At 38.6% G+C, this 19,347-nt stretch overlaps 2 protein-coding genes across 3 annotated transcripts in view; both read left to right on the top strand.

The window, feature by feature from the left end:
• The window catches only part of LOC132094860 (mitogen-activated protein kinase kinase kinase 20-like), a 42,492-nt gene extending 31,007 nt beyond the window's left edge, over positions 1-11,485 (top strand). For both annotated transcript variants that reach the window (XM_059499493.1, XM_059499492.1), the window contains exons 17-20: positions 8,153-8,269; positions 8,414-8,488; positions 9,626-9,776; positions 10,559-11,485. In XM_059499493.1, coding sequence (XP_059355476.1) covers positions 8,153-8,269; positions 8,414-8,488; positions 9,626-9,776; positions 10,559-11,235 — 1,020 coding nt within the window. In that variant the 3' untranslated portion in view covers positions 11,236-11,485. The remainder of the gene's footprint in view (positions 1-8,152; positions 8,270-8,413; positions 8,489-9,625; positions 9,777-10,558) is intronic.
• A 1,249-nt stretch (positions 11,486-12,734) lies between these two features.
• Positions 12,735-18,264, top strand: LOC132094861 (cell division cycle-associated protein 7-like). The gene is made up of 10 exons (XM_059499494.1): positions 12,735-12,895; positions 13,679-13,816; positions 13,938-14,066; positions 14,175-14,390; positions 15,113-15,190; positions 15,405-15,602; positions 16,239-16,376; positions 16,486-16,635; positions 16,824-16,960; positions 17,923-18,264. The coding sequence occupies exons 1-10, from the start codon at positions 12,884-12,886 to the stop codon at positions 17,951-17,953; spliced, it is 1,227 nt and encodes a 408-aa protein (XP_059355477.1). The 5' UTR covers positions 12,735-12,883; the 3' UTR covers positions 17,954-18,264.
• Positions 18,265-19,347: the final 1,083 nt, after the last annotated feature.

A 19,347-nucleotide genomic window follows, 5' to 3' on the forward strand; every position in this document is an offset into this window, starting at 1 on the left:
GAAAAAGGCTCCAAGATGATTACATTTCCAACAAATAAAAGATTTTCACTTGTCATCGACTCATGTTCCGATCACTTATAAAAGTAATTGCATTTTTTGCGGTTCTCTTTAATTTACGTAAACCCTAAGATTTCTTTGTAATTTACCATCATCATTTTTGTGTCTGTGTATCTGTGTATCATCTGAGATGTTAACAGGGGGCTTTTGTTGGATAACTGAGATGTTTTCTCACAATCGCAGTGCTCCTTGATTTGAAGTTGTCTTCCTCAAGTAAAAGATGCCTGTTATCGGCCTCCTCCCAAGACTGACCAGCGTCTCGCCAAACGCATTTTCGGTTCCCAAGCCTCTTGATTTTGTTTCTCCTTTTTGTTCACTTAAAAAGGGCTGCGAGAGATAAATAATTTTTCCTCCGAGACGACGCGAAGCATCCGCCCCCTCTCGCCGGCGAGCCTTTGTTCGGGCCCCTGACACAGTCTTCACTTGCCGTTTGAATTTAATCAAAAATTTAGCCAGAAGTCATTTTCTTTTTAAAAGGCAAATGTTATTTAATCTTTCAGCTGTTCATTGTCCCATCATAAATAGTCCCCTTTCAAGGCGTACGGCGGGGCTGAAGCGGGGCCGCTAATTGCCTCCTATTTCTCCTGACATGTGGTGGTTTGGTTGGGAGGAAGCTCAGCGGGAAGAAGGAAACAGGAGTCTGAGAAAATGAGAGCTAATTATTTTCCCCTGTCTGGTGTCAGCCTCTGTGTCAGCCTTGTTTTTACAAACTGCAAGGTTTTTTGCACTAAATAAAACAAATCTGCTCTGCTCGAGGTTTTCGCTTGCTTGCTCTCCATCTCTCTCTCTCTCTCTGTGTCTCTCTCTCTCTTTCCTGGCGGTGTCGTGGTACCAGCTGCACTTCTCAAAGCCTAAATGAGACCCTGCGATTGTGCCTTGCCCATCGGACAGCAGAGTGTTTCTGTTAATGAGGATATCAGGGCTTAGTCGCCGGAAAGGTGCTGAATTATGCATGAGGTGTCATTAGACGCTCACCACGCCGGCCGTCATTACCGCACATTGTTTCTGCTGCTGCTATTAGGCAGGGCTAACGTTTGGCATGCGCTCGGCCGACGTGTTACCGGACGCCTTTAAGCCCCATCCAAAACAAACAGGCACATGTTCACTATTGCTTTTTTTCCACGAGGGCTCATTCTCTGTTGAGATTTTGTGTAAGTGTGAAGAGCCACGTGCTTCAAGCATTAAACTTTGACCTCTGCGCGGGGCTGGCAGATTGGACGGATCATTACCGCTCTGCCCAGCACGCTCGGCTGCATGGCCTCTCAGGAAAGGGCCTCATCTCCATTGCTAATGTGAGTGAGAATGGATGTTAAGGTCTCCAGCTCTTGTTATGCTTGAGAAACGAACACGGCCGCTTCTCTGCACTCTGATCTCTTAGCTTCACATCGTTCACGTGTGTGTGGATGAACACCGGATGACATTCAAACATTCATTCTCGTGCTTGGCTTCCTCCAGGATGTCTTTGCGTTTACACGCCACACCTCAATGTGTGACAACAGAGCAAAGTCCAACATTATCTGTAACACTTGTTGTGTTAAGTGACAAGTTATATGCATCCACCAGCTGTCCTATTGTATGTATTCAAGGCCCAGATCCAACATAAAAGCAGCCACGAAAAGCTGACTTTGTCTGCAGTGTATTATGTCGCCTGCATCTTGGCCAGAAAACTACATCCATGTGCCAACTGTGCCATAACTCTCCACACCAGCAGGTGGCAATAGTGTGTCAATCATCTGGACTATGAGCTAGGACTATGGATGTTCAAACTGTAAACAAAGAAGTGCTTGTTGTAGCATTTTCACACCAATCTCACTCACCACAGACAATATCTGCATACAGTATTTGTAATTACAAATAATAGGAAAGGAAACATTCGTTAATGTCCTTTTATCTTAATTTTATGTTGTTTTGTGTTTTTTTATCTTTCATGTTACACATGGATTGGATTCGTGTGTCATGGCAGCTGATGCAGGAAGGTTTACTAATATTGCAGCCACAGCACTAGCCATTATTTCTAACTGAAGGAGACATATCCGTGTATCTTTACATTTACATTTATGCATTTAACAGACACTTTTATCCAAAGCGACTTACATTGCATTCAAGCTAACAATTTTCTCCTAACATGTGTTCGCTGGGATTCAGACCCCCAACCTTGCGCTCGCTAGCGCAATGCTCTACCACTTGAGCTACAGGAACACAGGAACTCTTTAGCAAAGCAGGGCAAAGTTTAAGGGGGGCTAGACTAGAGCCAATAATCATTTTGTCTGAGCAATGAATAAAATATAAAAATTTAAGAATTAACATTTTCTCATTTTATTTGTACTATCTTATTATTTAGAATAAGTATGTTTTAGGCTAAATTAATTATCTAAGCCCCATATCTTCGAGAGTCGCGATTGGGTCTCAACTTGAGAGGACACAGGAGGACTCTCTTTTCTTTATTTTTCCCGCTTTAGCAAGTTAACAAATATTCGTTGTTTTGTTTATGAACCCGCTAATAAAAATGTGTTGGACTGAGTCATTTCTGGCTGAATTGAACAGGTGATTTGAAGCGATGGGATTGTGTGCGGCGTAGGGCTGGGTTTCGATTAATCGTTTTTTTAAATGTGGTCGATTTTCCCTATGTATTTCCGCAGACATTGAACGTAAGATTAGCGTTAATCTAATTACAAATCTTCTCCACTAGATGTCACCCTCTTATGTGCCTTGTGCGACGTTACCAACGAACCTGTCATTAATTCATTCAGTGCTTAAAGCAGTGGTTCTGAACCCGCGGCCCGTCACGAATTCAAATGCGGCCCACCATATGCTGAACACACACACACACACACAAACCTTTGTTTTACAATTAATTTTATTTTTTACATTAATTGAAAAGAATGTAGGCTACTAAAGAAATATAAGCTATAGCCTAATGTTTTTATGTGAAATTATTTTGTTTTTCATAAATTATTTTCAGACATGAGCAGACTTACTCACATAACATTACGAACACAAACAAGCGCGCACTTTGAGAATTCAATTCAAATAGTCATCAACAGCCATTAGTTCAGTACAAGGGAGAAAAAAATTAATGTGGAAAATGCCAGCGACTGAACACATACAAAAAAAATAATAGTCGCAGTATCAGTAGTGAAGGAGGATTTTAGGGTTTGCCCCGCAACTCACTTGAAGAAGTTCAAGCAAATGGAAACACCATATACTACACAGCAATCATCCTTAATTGAAGAAATGTGGCAAAACATATCTGGAGAGAACCTCATATTATTAAATTCGAAAGTGCTTTCTATATTTGGATCATAGGCTACATTTTCTGCATTATCTGCGTGTCAGGTCATTAGCCCGTGTGCATCTTACAAACTGCATCTTAAAGCCTCTTATACTTTATACTTTATGCTTTCAAAAGTATAAATTGAAGAAGTCCGCGTCAGCGCTGCCCGTGTCTGCGTCCAGATTGCTCATGCGGAAAGTATAACACAGGCTTTACAATCTTAACTTCATTGTGCTGTTAATACATAGAGCCGAATTTCACAAAATTGTTCAGAGTAGAATCCATTCTCTCTTTATTTATTTCAATGAATCTAATCGATTAGATATCATAATATTTAGGCTATAATATTATAAATCAGGTTGGTTTGTATTGGTGACGTAATGTGTAAATGATATGCGTGTGGCCCGCGAGACTTGCACTTGGACCATAATGCGGCCCGGTGGGAAAAAAGGTTGAGAACCACTGGCTTAAACGGTTTCAGGTGCTTTGTCGCCGTTGATGCCACCTTCACATAAAAAGTCAGAGGTAAGGAAAGCATTTTAGATTTCGTAAGCAAGACGACGACGATAGTGTTGTGGACAAGAACAAAGCATTTTTCATCTTGCATCAAACTTGTATTTATTTAACATAATTGTATGTATTTGAAAATTAGAGATGGGTTCTGTTTTAATGTACCCAAGTGTACCTAAAGTTAAAGAGTTTAATATACAGGTTTGTGGCTCTTAATTTCTTTTTATTAATTACCGAATTGTAAACTTATTTTCACAGTTCTTTTTTATACATATAGTATTTATTTGTATTAAATCTATATTCATTGACTAGAAAATCGAATGGAGAATCGAATGGAGAATCGAAATCGAATCGATTTGAGAGCTTGTGAATCGAAATCGAATCGATCTGGAACATCTGAATCGATACCCAGCCCTAGTGTGGCGTGTGATAAGCCTTCAGATTCACCCTCGGCTTGTGACAGCTGAAGAGGATCTTGTGAGATGTGCGATCGCATCGCAGATTACTCTTGAAAAACTTGACGTAGACTCTGGAAGCACAAATATCCAAACTTTTTTTAGACTACTGCAGATTGCACTTATGCTTCCCGCTGGTTCAGCTACATCAGAAAATGTCTCTGTTAGGAGGAGAATCTGGCTCCGATCTTCAGTGACACAGGACAGATTCTCAGATCTCTCTTTACTGCACATAGATACTGCACGATTTGACTGAAAAACTACCAGAAGAAAGACAGTGGTCATCTACAGTGCCGCCTGTAGGTGTACGGCTGACCGGACTGTGCAATATCATTTGTTGATATTGTGAGTGCTCACAAATAAAACTAGACCCTAGTTTTAGAATGTTTTATTACCCTTACCTTCATGAGCAAAAATGACTGCGTATTTTAAGTTGTTTCCACTGTTAGAAAAAACACAAGTGATTGCACTGTCACCTCCAGGTCCTGCGGAGCGCTTCAGCTTCCACTCTCACAAACGACTGGACATCCGTCTAGCGGCGCACATTTATATAGATTTAACATTTAAAATGACATTGTGATATGCTTAAACTTTTTATATATATATTTTATTTTAGGCAATTTGTGTTGAGGAGACTAAATTGAACAGAGGCCTATATGATCAATTCACTATGCTGCTGGCTGCTTCGTCCTTACTTAAAAAAACAAAAACAAAAAAAAAACCGTACATTTAACAAATAAATGCTAAAACATTATATATATATATATATATATATACTCACCTAAAGGATTATTAGGAACACCTGTTCAATTTCTCATTAATGCAATTATCTTATCAACCAATCACATGCCAGTTGCTTCAATGCATTTAGGGGTGTAGTCCTGGTCAAGACAATCTCTTGAACTCCAAACTGAATGTCAGAATGGGAAAGAAAGGTGATTTAAGCAATTTTGAGTGTGGCATGGTTGTTGGTGCCAGACGGGCCGGTCTGAGTATTTCACCATCTGCTCAGTTACTGGGATTTTCACGCACAACCATTTCTAGGGTTTACAAAGAATGGTGTGAAAAGGGAAAAACATCCAGTATGCGGCAGTCCTGTGGGCGAAAATGCCTTGTTGATGCTAGAGGTCAGAGGAGAATGGGCCGACGGATTCAAGCTGATAGAAGAGCAACTTTGACTGAAATAACCACTCGTTACAACCGAGGTATGCAACAAAGCATTTGTGAAGCCACAACACGCACAACCTTTAGGTGGATGGGCTACAACAGCAGAAGACCCCACCAGGTACCACTCATCTCCACTATAAATATGAAAAAGAGGCTACAATTTGCACGAGCTCACCAAAATTGGACTGTTGAAGACTGGAAAAATGTTGCCTGGTCTGATGAGTCTGGATTTCTGTTGAGACATTCAGATGATAGAGTCAGAATTTAGCGTAAACAGAATGAGAACATGGATCCATCATGCCTTGTTACCACTGTGCAGGCTGCTGGTGGTGGTGTAATGGTGTGGGGGATGTTTTCTTGGTACACTTTAAGCCCCTTAGTGCCAATTGGGTATCGTTTAAATGTTAGGCCTACCTGAGCATTGTTTCTGACCATGTCCATCCCTTTATGACCACCATGTACCATCCTCTGATGACAACTTCCAGCAGGATAATGCACCATGTCACAAAGCTCGAATCATTTCAAATTGTTTTCTTGAACATGACAATGTGTTCACTGTACTAAAATGGCCCCCACAGTCACCAAATATCAACCCAATAGATCATCTTTGAGATGTGGTGGAACAGGAGCTTCGTGCCCTGGATGTGCATCCGACAAATCTCCATCGACTGCAAGATGCTATCCTATCAATATGGGCCAACATTTCTAAAGAATGCTTTCAGCACCTTGCTGAATCAATGCCACGTTGAATTAAGGCAGTTCTGAAGGTGAAAGGGGGTCAAACACAGTATTAGTGTGGTGTTCCTAATAATCCTTTAGGTGAGTGTATATATATATACAGTACAGACCAAAAGTTTGGACACACCTTCTCATTCAAAGAGTTTTCTTTATTTTCATGACTATGAAAATTGTAGATTCACACTGAAGGCATCAAAACTATGAATTAACACATGTGGAATTATATATGGAATTATATACATAACAAAAAAGTGTGAAACAACTGAAAATATGTCATATTGTAGGTTCTTCAAAGTAGCCACCTTTTGCTTTGATTACTGCTTTGCACACTCTTGGCTTTCTCTTGATGAGCTTCAAGAGGTAGTCACCTGAAATGGTCTTCCAACAGTCTTGAAGGAGTTCCTCGAGAGATGCTTAGCACTTGTTGGCCCTTTTGCCTTCTGTCTGCGGTCCAGCTCACCCCTAAACCATCTCGATTGGGTTCAGGTCCGGTGACTGTGGAGGCCAGGTCATCTGGCGCAGCACCCCATCACTCTCCTTCTTGGTCAAACAGCCCTTGATGCCTTCAGTGTGAATCTACAATTTTCATAGTCATGAAAATAAAGAAAACTCTTTGAATGAGAAGGTGTGTCCAAACTTTTGGTCTGTACTGTACTGTATATATATAAAGGGACTGGATAGGGCCTATATTTGAGGCCCGTGCAGGGCTCTAATCCACTTCACCCAATGCTGTTTTGTTCTCTGTTTTTTTTTTTCTTGCGAACATGCTCTCGTTATATGTATTTTACCATTTTGTTGAGTTTAAAAGGTGAGACACATTCGTTCTGCTCTCACTGATCATTTTATCCCCCTTAAAAAATAAAAATAAGTCTCTGTGTGTACCCTCGGAAATAATCCTGCAGGCGCCCTGGTCATATACACATTTCAGAAAAAGAGGTGGCTTTTCTGTGTTAGGTTTGTTTTTCTTATATTTATTTATTTTATGTATTTTTTTATGTGAAATATATGTTATATAAATATATGAAATGTAGAAATGTTCTTGCAAAATTGATGTGTTTCCATTAGGTGTATTTTCAATTCACAATTTCTGTTTGCACAATTTGAATGCTTATGAAAATGCAGCTTGTGTCAAGTTTGAATTCAAGTCCTCCCGAGTCCATCCAAATCCGAGTTAAACTCTATCCTCAACTCTATTTGGAATGCTCAGATGAAAGATTTCTAATTAGAAAATTAGAAGAGTTTTCTGGGTGGTCCATCTTGACTTTGTTGTTTGCTGGCTTTCAACATTTCATTTTTCTGCTCGTGCACTGGTTCGTTAAGCTGAACAGCCAATCAGAGTGGTCTCTTACATCAGCAAGCTCAATGCTCAACATGCACTAGAAAGTGTCATCCTTATTCAGTGTCCCTGCAATTTCTCTCCAAAAGTTATCAGCGATAAAAATATCTTGTACCCATTTAAACTGGAGTTGCTTGGATGTCTTACAGGGCTCACACAAGCACCAAACAATGCAAGTGTAGTGTTTATGGTTGTTGCCATCTTCAGTTGTTGTTTGTTGACTGTTAAACAATGGTGCTGGTCAGTGTTGCCACCTTCTGGACCGAAAAAAATCAAGTTGCAGGTATGAGCTGAGCTCCCAGGGTACGGATAAGGAAATCCGTTTTGACCTGGAAATGTGAAAATCTGTTTAGATTGCACAGGGTAGTTTCACCCTGCTTTGTGAAAGAAGCCAATAAAAGCTTGTGTGTGTGGTTCACACCCATTATTATCCTCTAGGTTGTGCTGTAGGGTTATATCGCCCTCAAACAGCAAAAATCATACAGGTCTACATTTCTGTTTGTTGAAAACATGCATCATATGTATGGCCTCGTTTACCTACATAAGAAGCCACAGTTTAACCTCATTGTACTGACTGCTGTCTCATCTGTATCTCTGTCTTTCTGACCTCTGCAGGACTGCAAATGGAAAATGTACATGGAGCTTGATGGGGATGAGGTGGCGATTGCATATATCAAAGACGTGACCTTTAATGCCAACAGACCAGATGCAGATGTATTAAAGATGACCAAGGTGAGAAATGTCATGTAACAGTGTAAATTACGACTCCATTAGGTTTGTATGGGTCTTGAGGAATGCACCAATACAATATTCTCAGCCTTAGGTTGATGTGCTTTACTGTTTGTGGTAAAATCTAAAATCTAAATTGCTCCCCAGCCTCCGTTTGTGATGGATAAGTGGATCTTGGGAATTCCTGGCACACAAACTGTTGACTGCACAGTAAACTATGAGGTAAGTAGCAGAAAAAAGACTTGAACCACAGTACAGTCAATACGAAATAGCGCTTTATTTTAGTCTTGTGCTTCTGAATGTACTTACTACATACTTATTATAGTAATGTACAAGGTAATAACCCTCAACTCAACCCTAAATAAAACCAAAACCTAACCTGTGATAAACCCATGTAGTTACTTTATATCACTTAATACTTTCTTGGGTAAATACACAGTCCAGTGGTTATGCTGTTAAATCAAATGCAATCATTCTGCAGTGGGACATTTTTGACTAAATGATACTGCCTTGAGAAAATCAAATGTAAGACAAGACTTTTTGATCTTGATCATTGGTTAAAAACTTGAATAGCTTTGGAGACAACAATTGAGAGGGAAAGTGGCAGAGCAAGTTTGATGAAAAGTAATCTATTTTAATAATTATTTGTAAGTGAGAACTGAATGATGAATGATGATGTTGCCGTTTATTAAATTTAAACTATATTACATTTAAATGCAATGCTAAATAACACATTGCAGTTAAAATAATTATATTCATATATATATATATATATATATATATATATATATATATATATATATATATATATATATATATATATATGTCACATGTATATATTTAGTCTACTTATCAAAATAAGTGTACTTCTTTAAAACATGACAATAAAAAAATATTTTTCATGACATTAAATGTACAATTAAGTGTATTAAGAAACGTTAATGAAATTGTCTCTCTTAAAGTAAACTTGAGTGGCTTTTTAAATTAATATTAGTATGTATAATTTTGAAATATATTATTTTAAGTTTGATAGTACATTACAAGTGCACATTAAGTACAATTAAGAGCACTTCTATTATAGGAACTCATATTAAGAAAAGTTAAATATATGTTAATGTTAAATATTTAAAGTCAGCATTTCACTGGACATATTGTCATTTTTAGGAAAAAACATTTCTAGTAGTACACTGATGTGAGATCTGTTAGATTTAGTACCTTAGCAGTATGCTTTTTATTAAATCTCTTGATGTGCAACTTTCTAAACAGTGTTAAGTTCAATAGGTATATTTGTAGTATATATGCTACATTTTCAAATGTTATAAGGGGACATGTTTGAGGTGGTGCCTTGTCTCCGGCCAGGGTAACGTGAGATCTCCTAAGTGCACGAGACACGAGCACAGAGTGCAGTGGAGCCCAGACAGCGGGAGGGATGTGATCAGACCTGTAGAGCTGCTCATTGAGATGGCAGCAAACATCAGGGAAGGCAACAACAGAAGCAGGTCCAACTCAGGTAACACAATCCTGATTGGTAGAGAGCTAGTTTGGTGTCGTATTCAAATGAATTATAATGAATTTTCTTTTGAAAAGCAGTATAATATATAGGTATTACGTAATCAGATTCCAAAAATTCCTTGTCATTAGATTAAATTACATTTTAATATACTCAAATTTTAAAATACTTTTTTTATTGATTAAATTATTGCATATTACAATTTTTCATGCAATTTGGAATCAGTAACAGACTACAATTTGCATGTAACTACCAGTTCTGTGTGTGTGTGTGTGTGTGTGTGTGTGTGTGTGTGTGTGTGTGTGTGTGTGTGTGTGTGTGTGTGTGTGTGTGTGTGTATAATTTTACATTGTATGCAGATGTCATTCAACCCTACTATCAAGTTTTTTTGAGTGAAAAATAATAAATTATCTTTAATTTATAGGTAAACTACCTAGTTCCTACTGAGTAATAGCTTAATGTTGGTAATATTTGCAATCCTGTTACTTTATTTTGTATTTTTACATTTTTTATGCAATTCCATTTAATGTTATTTATTTGTTTATGTTTATTCTATTTTTGAGCTGTTGTATTTGAAAATAAAAAAATACTATTAGCAATAACAAACATTTGGATATCAGTGTTGCAAAAATTGCAAACCCCACATGAAATGTACAATAAGTATTCCAGTTGTAATGATATTTAGTTTGACCTTCTGAGATCAAATGCCCTTTCAGCCCTATTTTGCATATCCATGGAAAATGTCTCGGGTTTGTCATTTTGTCATTCTGTTCCTCAATCAGGTGTCGATCCCAGATGGATTTACAGTCTGAGAATGAAGCAGTGGAGAGAGCAAGCTGCCCAGGAGTCCACTGGCAAGAGGACCCTCCCTCAGTTCCTGTCCGTCATCGGGAACCAATCATCGTACGCCGCCGCTGTCAGGAGATCACCCAATCGCAGCCCTCTCACGCCATGGACAGACTCGCAGAGTTCCTCTCCCACCCTTTCTGTCAAACTCTCCAATATCCATCTGGGGTCAAAGGGCAGCAGCCCGTCCAGCACGACATCTGAGAGCACCTTGGAGCGAGAGCGGCCCCCTAGTGCTGGAGCTCAACACAACTACCACAGAAAAGCATACTACGACAACACCTTTAAAATCAACGGAGGAGGAAGAGGAGAAGTGGAAGCCAGAAGGTCTAATCAGATGTCTCAGAGAGGATCCAGAGGCTTCCAACATGCTGGACGGCCCCGAAACAACAACTCCTATGTAACACCATCTAACCACCAACCACGCACAATACCAGGGATGTTAGTCGTCAGTGAAGGGGTGAAGCAGAAAGAGGCCGGGTCTGGTGATGGGGACTGGATTAAAGTAGAAAGAAAGAAATCTATTAAACAGGAACATAAGCATCAGGAAGTGAGGCAGGGCAGAGGCCGGACGCGCAGAGGAGGGCGAGGCGGTGGGCGTGGACGAAGTTGAGCATTTATAAAGCGTTACACCGTGTCCTAGCTACACGAGACGCATCAAGATTCCAGCAACAAGCAATTATTGTGTCCACACTAGACACAACGTGACAAAATCAATCAAATATCACAGCCAACCAAAAGCAACTGTGGGCGGGCTCTCCCTGGAAGCGCATTGTATTCGCTACGAAATAAGTTAATAATCTAATTCGTAAATATTAAATGTTTTTAAGATTATTAAATGAACATACTGAGTGACTGATACCATTTTTGTTATGGAATACGCTTGTTGGTTCGCATTGAGTTCATCATTTAATTTGTTTAATTTGTATGTTGTTGTTCCAGCCACGATGTTGCGAAAATAGAAACGATTTTTAAAATAGAAATTTCACGTGTTACAGTCATGGTAAAAGTTAGGACAAAACCTTTAATTATCATGGAAAAGATACCTTTTATCACTTGTCGTGGCCTCGCGTTGTGTGTACTAGTTAGTACACATTGTTATGGTTTATACAATGGTTTCTATTTCTGCAATGTCGCAGTTATTTCATTTTGTTGCGAGAACAATGCACTTCCATAGAGAGCCCGCCCACACACACTTCTGAATGGCTGTGATATTTGATTGATTTTGTCTAGTTTGGACACCCAAATTGCTTGACACTGGAATCTTGACATGTCGCGTGTAGTTGGGACATGGGACAAGGGGTTAATAATGAATCACGTTTGATTCACTGTAAGGCAAAGAGTATAGAAGGGCTTCTATATTCTTTGTGTAAGGCTGGAAAGTTGGCTTTTAACCAAAGCACTTAAGTGTTCCTGGTGATTCAACAAAATCATCTTCTAAATTGACACTGATAAAGGGTAAAAGTTCACCATGAAATGGATGTACTGATCTTAAATATCATAAATTATGCATTTTCTGAAAAAAAGAGAGCTTTTCTCTGCTCTTTCATAGTTGACATTGTCTTTCCAGGTTTTAACATGAATTTGAGTCTCTTATTTTTTTATTTTTTTCTTAAAGAGTTTTTTATTTTTTTGAACTATGCTCAGCACTGTGATGATAATCATAAACAGAGGACTTTTTCAATTAAACTGTTTCTGCCTGCAAGGTAAGTGGTTATATTAATATAGTTTATTATGGAGGACTATTTCATTTATATGATATTAAAGATTTATTTATTATATTGGTGGATTTTTAAACCTTTGTCAATGTATAAGAAATTAATAAAATATAAATTTGAAATGAACTCTTCTTGATCTAGTCAGTATTTCGCGCGATTTATGTGTCTTTATGCAAATGAGCTCTGAGGTTTGGCGCCACAGCTAAAGATCCTGTAAGCACTTTAAACCCAAAATAGAGCTGATTTTATTCAGTTTAATTCAAATAATCTATGAATTCTAATACAATTTTATCAGCATGTCTATACTCAACCCATAATGAAACTGATAATGCAGTGCTTGTGTCTTCAGCCCAGTCGATTGAGTTACTTTATTAATTTAACGGAGCTTCCAGGACTGAAGAGAGTCACGCCTCTTCAAGAATTACCCGCCAACTTCCAGACCAAACTCCGAGCCACTGAGACACAACCACACATTCATTTCACAGCGGACGGAGGCACGGTATATAAACTCACACCCCCTCAAACCACAGAGAACTCGACACAATGCGCTCCAAGGTACAGTAAAACACATCAGCTCTTGTTTCTGTTGACCTGAAGAACCGCTGCTGTTGTATTGTGTGGGTTTGTGTTTTAGAATGAATGCATGCATGCTTTCGTGGCGTGTGTAAAGTTTGTTTCAAAGCTAATGAAGTGAATTTAACAGTTCAAACGATTCGTCATGTTATATTTTGTTTGGGACATAAATGTTTGTCCCATTGGGAAAAAAAAAAAAAAAAACAAGCTTTCAACATTTGCTGGTTTATTAAACTTAGGCGTGTGTTTGGTGGGGGAAGGGTCCCCCCAAACTTTACAAAGCATCTAACTTGGATCAACATTTATATATAATGAAATTTATCAGTATTCTAAAACCATGTACAGTTTGTTGACCCACTAAAGTTTAAGTAAAAATTCTTATACAAATAACGTTATACAAATAACTTGATCTTGCAAAAGTAACTTTGTGTAAAAATAAGTAAAAACTAAAAATAAAATAATTGTTATACATTTGTAAAGAGGTTAAATGTTTCTAGTTTTCATGGCCTCCAGACATGGAATACGTTTAAACAGAGTTGGCTTCAGTTTTACTTCTCACCCATTTGCAATTCTTTTATTTTATGTTCTTATCAAATTATGATTTCCTGTCTTTAAAATTGCCATTGCTTGCTGTGTAGAGAAATATTAGAAAATGTACAGGGCCTGCCATTGCTTCCAAGATGCATGTCTCAAACTGACCTCTGCAGACGCCCAGCCTGAGTTGAGCAGGTTTATCATGAATTTGTTGTATGTTGTTGTGCACAGAGAGAACAGGCGAGGTGTCCGCCCTCCACCAGAATGAACCTGCGCAGTTACAGGAGCACCGCTCTGCTTCCTATGGAAAACTCTTCCTCCTCAGACGACAGCTGTGACAGTTTTGGATCTGATGGTTTTGGGACCTCGGTATGACATGAGCATTTCCATACATTAAACTGACCTTACAGATCCCCAAAAGATCAGAGACCGTTCTCTGTACCTTCCTCAAAGTCATTTGAAGATAATGTTTTTTTTTTTCTTCTTATAGAAGAGGCCGCTGAGACAGATGAGAAGCTCTGCTCCGAGTGAGAAAGCGTTTAATGTTTTACCTGTGACTGAGGAAGAGGATGCATGCAGTGGTTTTGAGAACGACCTGAACAGCGACATGACTGAAATGGTTTGTAACCACAGGAAACACTTCAGTCTCTGCTTGTTGCTTTATCATACACTGGGTTTTAAAAAGGATGAATGTGTTCAATTAATCAACTTTTTTTTTTTCTCACAGAAAATGGACTCTGATTCTGAGGCCTGTTCGCCTCCCAGAAAAACTCGCAAATCGTTCACGCTCAGAGTAGCCATGAAGTTCCCGAACAAACGGGCCAGTCCCTCAAAGCCAGTGTCACCTGAGTCTAAACCTGAACCCAAAGACCCTGAGTCTGACTCTGAGGGAGACAACTTCATGCTGAAGAGAGCGCTGAACATCAGAGAGAACAAAGCTATGGTGAGCAACTCTACTTCCACACACCTGCATCGTGCATTTAATTTTTTTCTTTTTTTTTAAGTTGAATACAAATTTAATTTTAGTATCCATTTGCCGTTTGAATGAAATTCTTATGATGCTAGTGTGATTCATAAGCATGGTACAAATCTTACTTACCTGACAGCCTTCAATTCGTAGTAGTGAATGAAGAGGTATAATATCCATCACAAGTGCAGTATGGAGTACCTCAAGGCTCAGTACTAGGGCCGCTACTCTTCACGCTTTATATGTTACCCTTGGGAGATATCATCAGGAAACACGGTGTTAGCTTTCACTGTTATGCTGAGGATACTCCGCTGTTTATTCGTGTCCTGACAAAACCTACAGAATGCATTGTTGATATAAAAAAAAGATTAGTAATTTCTTACTGACGAATTCTGGAAAAAGAGATGTTAATTATGGGACCTAAATCCTCTGCATGTAATAACCTAAAACAACATCTAACACTCGATGGCTGCTCTGTCAGTTCTTCGTCATCAGTTAGTAACCTAGGTGTGCTATTTGATAGCAATCTTTCCTAATAGATAATACATGTAATGCTTTATTGGGTGGTTGCTCTGCACGCTTGATAAACAATGCAGCAGCTAGAGTTCTTACTAGAACCACTATTTTTAAGTGAGTTTTGTTTAGTTTAGTTTGAGTATGAATCCAGTTTTAACAGAATTGCAATCTCTTTCTTGTAGCTTGCTAAGCTAATGTCAGAGCTGGATAAGGTTCCTGGACTCCTTCCCAGGAAGGCTGCTTTGTCACAGGGCAATACGGTAAGACTACAGAATATTGTTATTAAAAAAAGACTACATTTTATTAATACTACTGATGATTAAAATTATACTAATTTGTGAATATTTACTTGTTTATGCTAATAATATTGTAAATATATAATAAATATACTTGTATATATATAATATACTAATTTAGATTATTAGTTCTTGTTTTACCTTGATTTGGCTGAATTTCCCCCTTCTCTCTGTGCAGCCTCGCCGTGTTCCTCGCCACTCTCTGGACGCCAGCGGTGCTCGCCGGAGAAACCCAGAGCGAACGTCCCGTCCTCACACACGCTCCCGGTCACTGGTGGACGGACCACCCTCCCCTGCTCCAGAGGATGACCCTGAGGACAAATACAGCCTGGTCCGCAGAAACAGAAATGACGATGATGATGATTATGATGAAGAGGTGCGTTACTTCAGTTAAAGGGATAGTTCACCCCAATATTAAAATTCTGTCATTTAATTACTCACCCTTGTGTCGTTCCAAACCTGTACGACCTTGGTTTTCTTCGGATCACAAATTGAGAGATTTGTTATTAGTTATATATAAATATAAAAGTGCATCTGACTTTCATGAGCTATAAGCTCTAATCAAAATTAAAACAAAAAAACGTTTGAGATTTTTTACTTGTAGTGAATCTAGAATATATGAAAGGTTCACGTTCAACTGCACCTGCATAATAATAAAAAATATAAAAATATAATAAGCAAATCACTTTTGTTGTTGTTAAAAATAAACAAGCCCAACAAAAAGTAACACAAGTTACCAAAGTAATTTAGTAAAGTAATGCAGTTACATTACAAACATTGTTTATAACAATAAAACCATTTATAAATCAAACATTGTTTAATTTATGTTGAAAACAATATCTTTACTCTCACTTTTCAGCAAGAATGCAGTAAATTGATCGAAAGCTTTAATTTATTTGAAAATAAAAAAATCTTTTGAACAGCAGTGTTCATGCAGCTCATATTTTGTCATGTAAATTTAAGGCGAGCACCACTGTATTGATTAGTATTTCTGTTCCCTCGCGTGTGTGAGCAGAGAGAGCCCCGTCGGCGCAGCTATAACAGCACGCTGACGATTCCTCACGTCGTGAGGCCTGTGGAGGAAATCACCGAGGCCGAACTGGACAACATCTGTGTCAACGCCAGAGAGAAGATCTACAACCGGGCCACTGTAAGTCTGCTTCAGCAGGATGCATCTGTCCTCACAGCATTGAGCTTTCATCTCTCCGCTCGTTCGAGGCCCTGCAGACTCTTGATGAGCGTGTGCTTTTGTCCGACAGGGATCCACCTGCCATCAGTGTCGACAAAAAACAACCGACACCAAGACCAACTGCCGCAACCCAGAGTGTGTGGGTGTTCGAGGGCAGTTCTGCGGGCCTTGTCTCAAGAACAGATACGGAGAAGACGTCCGTGATGCCCTCCTGAACCCGGTTAGTGACGCTTCCATTCAGTCTTCTGCAGAGAAACCGTTGTGACTGGCTAGTTTGTTTCCGCAACGATGCATTATACGAAGGTGGTTAATCGGCTAGTTCCGTCGTTGTATGGGAAACGCGCACCAAATCAGCTAGCTCTTTTCTAAGTGGTTGGATGGCGTTGCTGAAGTGTTGTGTTGTTGTAGGAGTGGCTTTGCCCCCCGTGCAGGGGCATCTGTAACTGCAGCTTCTGTCGAGCCAGAGAGGGCCGCTGTGCTACAGGTGTGCTCGTGTACCTGGCCAAATACCATGGCTACGACAATGTCCACTCCTATCTGAAAAGGTAATGGGATTTTGTAGCAACCTCATTTTTGTTGCACTATAATATGAATGCTGTATCTATAAATATGCAGCTGTGCTCCCAAACTCTACACTAGCAGTCAAACGTTTCTGAACTGAAAGATAGATGGTCTCTTCAGCTCACCAAGCCTGCATTGATTAGACCCAAAGTACAGAAAAGGCAGTAAAATGTAATTTTTACTATTTAAAATAACTGCTTTCTGTTTGAATACATCTTAAAATGTAATTTATTTCTGTGATGCACAGCTGTATTTTCAGCATCAGTCTTCAGTATCACATGATCTTCAGAAATCATTCTCATATGATGATTTGCTGCTCAAAACATTTGTTAAACAGCTAAAAATTATTTTTTTCCCCCAGTTTCTTTGAATAGAAAGTTCAGAAGAAAAGCATTTATCTGAAAAAAAAAAACTTCTGTAACCCTTTTGATCAGTTTAAAGCATCGTTGCTAAAAAGTATTAATTCCTATAATTTCTTCCCCAAAACAATTATACCGACTCCGAGCTTTGGACGATATAGTGTATAATGTTGCAAAAGCTTTTTATTTTAGATAAATGCTGATCTTTCTATTCAAAGAATCCTGCGGGGGAAAAAATAAACTAAACTCTTTAATAGGGGTGATATTTCTTCAGCAGTAAAACATTATATTAGACCCTGAAGACTGGAGGAGTGATGCTGAAAATACAGCGGTGATCACAGGAATGACATTTTAAAAATGTATTCATGTAAAAGTTTCAAAATATTACTGCTTTTGTGGTATTTTGGATCAAATAAATGCAGGTTTGGTGAGCAGAAGATAATTATATAAAAAAAAAAATGTGCTGCCTATAGACTGCATTTTAAAGCTCTCAAAATTTAGGAAATGATTTTTCATGTTTAGTCAGTCACTTGTCTTTCAGGTGAATCTATGTAAGTGTAACCATGACCTCTGACCTTTCTCCACAGTTTAAAGAAGGAACTGGAGCAGAGTGAATAAAATGATCGGAGCGTCACTGATGAGGTCCTGGAGTGTCTTAACTGATGTGTGATTCTCCGAGCTTCCTGAAACCTGCTGCAGGTTCAGTTTGAGTAGACCGTTAGGAGCTGTCTACATGAAATCCTTACATTTGCATTGTTTTAAATGTGTCGTTTCTCAGAGGGACTGTTTTTATCTCTGTGCTGTATTGGAAATTGTTGGCTGCAATACCTGTTCTCTTTGCTGTTTTTACCCTGATCTGTATGTTCTTTAGACGCTGTTATAACTGCATGATGTACTGCTGTCATACATGAATAAAAGTTGTTTTTTAAGTTCTGTTCTCTTTATGGGTCAATGGAGGGGATAATGTGTTCATGTTGGTTTTGTTCTTTGAAAATCTTTTATACCATTTTTAACAAGTTGTGGTGTAACATTAATGTCTTCCCTCACATCTTCAATAGATGTATTTGATCATTATAAAGATTAGTACTGTCAAGCGATTAATTGCATCTAAAATAAGTGTTTGATTATGTTGTGCTGTATATTTTTATGTATAAATGCACAAATTATATGAATGTAAATATTTAAGTGTGTAATTAGATATGCATAATAAATATACACACACATGTAAACAACTTATTTTGGATGAGAATAATCGTTTGACCGCACTACTAAAGATGTGTACCATCTAAACTTATATTTTTGTAATTTTTTTTTTTATATAAGCTTAACTCTAATCTTTTTGGGGGGGGTAGAATATCCAACATATGTTAAACGACACTTGACAGTCTTTATTTTACTCTTAGTTTTTCAAAATACTTCTAATTAAACTTTTTCTACTTTATGAAAAAAAATTGCTGCTTTTTCAAAAAAAGTTACATTGGCAGTAAAATGTAAGTTCTCAGGCCAATTGTACTAACTTGGTGTTTAGTTCCCATGTTTACCAAATGAATGGAAACCTCCTCTTACATCTAACATGAGAACAGCCCCAGCCAAACGTTTCATAATACATTAGTGTGTCTGCCTCCACATCTATTTGAGCAGAGATTCAATCAGAAAGGGGTATTGTGAGGAGAGTATGCCCTTGGCTCTTGCCCCTCTGTGCCCCTGTGGGTTAAGAGGGCATGAGGAGGGGACTATAACAGGAGGTTATACTGTGATGTACTGCAGTCTGCTCCTGTCCCTCATTAAGAGCTGCCACTAATGGTGTGGAAATAATTAGCTGAGTCTAATGGGAAATCTTATACCTGTGAATCATTTTTCCCCGTTAAAGCTCTTTCACGAACCTCAGCTCTCATGCTTCTTGCTTTTTTCCTTCCTCTCATTCAGATCACCACAGAGTCGGACTTAATGATTTTCTGACTTAAAACCCTGCTTTTTGTACAATTTGCATACACTCCAGGGACGTTAAGTTT

Source organism: Carassius carassius, chromosome 19, assembly GCF_963082965.1.
Source record: "Carassius carassius chromosome 19, fCarCar2.1, whole genome shotgun sequence".
Classification (NCBI taxonomy): domain Eukaryota; kingdom Metazoa; phylum Chordata; class Actinopteri; order Cypriniformes; family Cyprinidae; genus Carassius; species Carassius carassius.